The sequence below is a fragment of the Babylonia areolata genome, chromosome 18 (genome assembly GCF_041734735.1).
Source record: "Babylonia areolata isolate BAREFJ2019XMU chromosome 18, ASM4173473v1, whole genome shotgun sequence".
Taxonomy (NCBI): domain Eukaryota; kingdom Metazoa; phylum Mollusca; class Gastropoda; order Neogastropoda; family Buccinidae; genus Babylonia; species Babylonia areolata.
This window is the reverse complement of record NC_134893.1, coordinates 65,778,292-65,783,029: the sequence shown is the minus strand read 5'-3', so window position 1 is coordinate 65,783,029 and position 4,738 is coordinate 65,778,292. Positions and strand designations below refer to the sequence as shown.

At 41.2% G+C, this 4,738-nt stretch overlaps 1 protein-coding gene across 1 annotated transcript in view; it reads left to right on the top strand.

Annotated features, from left to right (window-relative positions):
• LOC143292315 (hepatocyte growth factor-regulated tyrosine kinase substrate-like) overlaps positions 1-1,048 on the top strand; it is a 12,355-nt gene extending 11,307 nt beyond the window's left edge. Inside the window, exon 8 of the mRNA XM_076602503.1 lies at positions 917-1,048. Within this exon, the coding sequence (XP_076458618.1) occupies positions 917-1,048 (132 nt within the window). The remainder of the gene's footprint in view (positions 1-916) is intronic.
• The last annotated feature ends 3,690 nt before the right edge of the window (positions 1,049-4,738 follow it).

Sequence of the window (4,738 nt, the reverse complement as noted above, 5' to 3'; positions counted from 1 at the left end):
CACCGCCAGTCAATTTAGAGTACAAAATTCCCTTGTGGTATAAACGCAGAAAAGACAGTGGCTAAGAATAGCTGGGGATTCCCCCTACGATGTATAGAGAATATGGCCTGTCCTACCTCCGAACATTAAGACCAGTAGGTTCATGGATAACAGACCAATGAATGGTCACCTTTCAGTGACATGGGTCCTCTACCACGCCTGTGCATAAATGCGAGCTTGGCGGTGAAAGGGTTAACATTGTAAACAGCGGTGAGGTTGAGGTTCGGGGGGCGGGGGTGATGGAAGCGGATGGACATTAAGAATGCGATGAATTTATCATCTGCGTGCATTACTGACTTAGCACTAGGGGACAGGCGCAAAACAAATGTCCCCCCCCCTCCCCTCCCCCCACCCTCCCTCATAACCAAATTAACGTGGTAAGACATGTTCTTTTTTGGGGGGAGGGGGGGAGGTGGAGGGGAGGGGGATGGGAGTGTGGGGAGGTGCTGTTGGTATTGTTCTTGTTGTTTTTGTGTCGTTGTTTTGGTTTATTTGTTTAAATGGAGTTGTAACTCTGAGATAGGAGACGGGTTAACGTAAAGCAACATTTGATTGATTGATAAGAGACGATAAATCGAGGGCATGTGCAACATGCACTTAACGCATGTAAAAGAACCCACGGCAACAAATGGGTCGCTTTGACAAAATTCTGTTTAAAATGAAATCCACTTCGATCGGAGAACAAATGAAATTGTGAAAAATACACAAAATCGAATGGCGCTCTCAGTGTAGCGACGAGCTCTCCCTTTGGAGAGCAGCCCAAATTTCACACAAAGAAATCTGTTGTGACAAAAAGAGATTAATACAATACAATACAATACAGACAATACAATACAATACAATACAATCAACGCACACCACGTGTTGAATTTTCCAGCACAACTGTCGTCACTGTGGAGACGTGTTCTGCCAAAAGTGTGCCTCCAAAAACTCCATCATCCCCAAGTTTGGCATTGAGCGAGAGGTCAGGGTCTGTGACCAGTGCTTCGACATCCTCAGGAACCCGTGAGTTCCAGTGTGGACCCGGACGTCCCTCCTGATTCTGTGATTCTGTAGTCTTGGGCTGTCCCCTTACTTGCATGAACACTAGTCCCTCTTTTACCTGTATATCTGATGGCTGTGCTTTTTGACTCACTTGTGTAAACAAAGTGAGTCTATGTTTTAACCCGGTGTTCTGTTGTCTGTGTGTGTGTGTGTGTGTGTGTCTGTGTGTCCGTGGTAAACTTTAACATTGACATTTTCTCTGCAAATACTTTGTCAGTTGACACCAAATTTGGCATAAAAATAGGAAAAATTCAGTTCTTTCCAGTCATCTTGTTTAAAACAATATTGCACCTCTGAGATGGGCACAAACAAATAAAAAAGAAGCCTAATTATATGCAAACTGCATTTACTGTTATATTTATATTTTTTGTATTCTCTAAACTTGGCACTTTGATCTGATATTCTGACCCAACAGCTAGAGCAGTCATTATTATCATTTTTTGTTCAAACAGGAACTTCTTTTGCTAAGCATGGAATTTTTATTTATTTTGCAAACGTTTTGGTGCAGATAGTAAAAAAGGGAAATTACTCTGTAATGCTAGGGGACTTAATTTGCTTTAAACTGATCTTTCTCATCTTAAACATTACATTTTGAAATTATACTCAATACATAAAAAGCTTGGATTTTTTTTTTTTAAGTGTATCACAAGTGAGTCTTGAAGGCCTTGCCTCTCTTGTTGTTTTTGTTTTTGTTTTTCCTGTGTTTTATTTGTTTTTCCTATCGAGGTGGATTTTTCTCCAGATTTTTGCCAGGAACAACCTTTTTGTTGCCATGGGTTCTTTTACGTGTGCTGAGTGCATGCTGCACACGTGACTTCAGTTTATCGTCTCATCCGAATGACTAGCGTCCAGACCACCACTCAAGGTCTAGTGGAGGGGGAGAAAATATCGGCGGCTGAGCCGTGATTCGAACCAGCGCGCTCAGATTATCTCGCTTCCTAGGCGGACGCGTTACCTCCAGGCCATCACTCCACTGTTGTGTATTGTTGTTGTTGTTGGTGGTGGTGGTGGTGGTGGTGGTGGTGTGTGTGTGTGTGTGTGTGTGTGTGTGTGTGTGTGTGTGTGTGTGCTGTTTGTATGTTTTTGTTTGTTTCTGTTTTTTGTTTTTGTGGAGACTCCAACCTCTTATTTTTCCCGCACTATTTCCCCCTCATATATAATGTGTGTGTGTGTGTGTGTGTGTGTGTGTGTGTGTTCATTCCTCCACAGTGATAGGGGAAAGACAGAGCAGTCGCCGGCAAGCTCCTTGCAAAATGAGACCAATGTAATTCCAGCACACAACCTGATTGTCTATCAACACAGGCAACATCTTTTCTTTTCTTTTCAATTTCTTTCCTGCCCCTTTACTTTATCTGATTTTGTTATTTCTATCCATATATATATATTTCCCCATTCTTTCGGATGTTATCTATATGAAGCAGCATAACAAAACCCGGCAGGCTAAGGTAATCCTTGCATGTAAACGTGTGGAAAAGCATGTCTGCATGACACTGACCGATTGTTTCGTTTCTTTTTCTTTCCTTCTATTTTGTTTCGATTCTTTTTCTTTCCTTCTATTTCTATTCTCGTTTCTAGTCAACGTATCAAAACTATAGACATAGTATATTATATATATATATATATATATATATATATATATCAGTGACTCAAAACCCAGCTCTGTTTGCGGCGCCGAGAGTTTAATTAAACATCAAACTGGAAAGTCAGAAGGCCAGTGATGACTCTCTTTCAGGAGGCTGATCAGACGAAGACAAATTATTGATGATGATGATGATAATGATAATAATAACAAAAAGAAGAAGAAACACTGAAGTGAAAATAGATGAATAAATAGATAGATAGATAGATAAAAACAATCATAACAACTAATGATCATTATAATAATACTAATGAGACAAATTCGTACTCATAATTCTCAATATTTCTCTACTTGCTGCGCGTTCTGGCCAAGAGCGTACTCAAATGAGGTTTTTCACACGCCCCAAACAACACAGTGTTCATTTGCATAAGCTTTCTCATACGATATAGAAAATCTATAAACATTTCTGGGCCGGCCAAATTTGAAAGGACATTTTAAAATGAATATATCGATATTTGTTGTTGTTGTTTTAATGCATACACACGCATGATTTAAGATTCTTTAAGAGAGAATAACTACGGTGTCGACGGATGTTCACATAGCTGTGTACAAAATTAACGTGTGTGTTTGTGTGTGTATGTGTGTGTGTGTGTGTGTGCTTTTTTCCTTTTTTTTTCTTTTTTTTTTTTTTTTTACAGGATACCAGGACTACTGCTACAAAACCGAAGAAAAAGAAAACTGTAATTTTGAGCTTCCTTGCTTGCTGTTAACTGAGTTTCATGCCTATGTCTTTCCCCCCGCCACTATTGACGCCAACTGGCCTCCACTTCCATCTTTCCCCTTATCAGAGAGAGAGAGAGAGAGAGGAGGGGGGGGGGAGAAAGACTGAGGGGGCGCCGGGGAGAGGGGGGGGGAATAACTGATCTGATTTTGTTGTTGTTGTTTTTGTTTCGTTGTTTGTTTGTTTTGTTTTCGTTTTGTTTCGAGTGTGCGGTAGACGGAAATAACCAAGTTTACACTGAGACTCCATTCTTTTTGTTAGTCTTGTTTTAACCGTCGAAACTATGGAATGCCGCTCCACAGACGGACGGCCCTGGTTAATTGTGTCTTTCTAATTACCCGCCAGAAAGACAGCTCCTGGAAATAGTTTTGCTGTCATGTTTCCACATATAGATATGATTGTGGATCTCAGTTTGCTTGATGTGTCACCACAAATAGATAGAATTATGGATCTCAGCACGGTTTGTTTCAGTGATGTATGTCTGATGTTCAGTTTACTCTTCGGTTCAATTCGCGTTCAGTTGGTCTAAAAGCATGCACACGGTTAACTGAGATCAGATCAGGAGTCCAAGCGCGCGGTACCGTGTACTCCGCGTGTGTGTGCGTCCGTGTGCGTGTGTGTGTGTGTGTGTGTGTGTGTGTGTGTGTGTGTGTGTGTGTGTCACGGTGTGTGTGTGTCAGTGTGTGTGTGTGTGTGTGTGTGTGTGTGTGTGTTCAGTGGTGTGTGTGTGTGTGTGTGTCAGTGGTGTGTGTGTGTGTGTGTGTGTGTGTGTGTGTGTGGAAGACCGGCGGGAAAGACTGGTAATTCAGTCAAAAATAATAAACCAAACTGAACTGAACTTGAACAAAACTATTACTAATGTTTGGGAAACAGATAGTAAAACCAGACGGTGAATTCGGAGAGAAAAGTAAACAAGCGCCACTGGCATTGATCAGGCAATGATTTAAAGGCACGTATTTCCCCAAACAAATGGTATCAACTATTATTTAGTACAGATTTTTAATGAAAATAAATCTTCGCCCTCACTGACTCCGTATCGGAATGGATACTGACGGACTACCACAACCGCTTCTGCTGCTGCTGCTGCTGCTGCTGTTTCTGCTTCTGTTGCTGCTACCAGCACCACCAACAACACGACCATCATCACCAGCTCTACAGTTGCTACGGACACCAAATCTGCAATGAACTGTGGAACATCGGTCGTTTTTTGTTTTGTTTTTGTTTTTATTATTTTTTTAAGCAAGGGAGACAAGCAAAACTATTCAAAGCTTTATGTTCTGCAAGTAGGTTCCCTT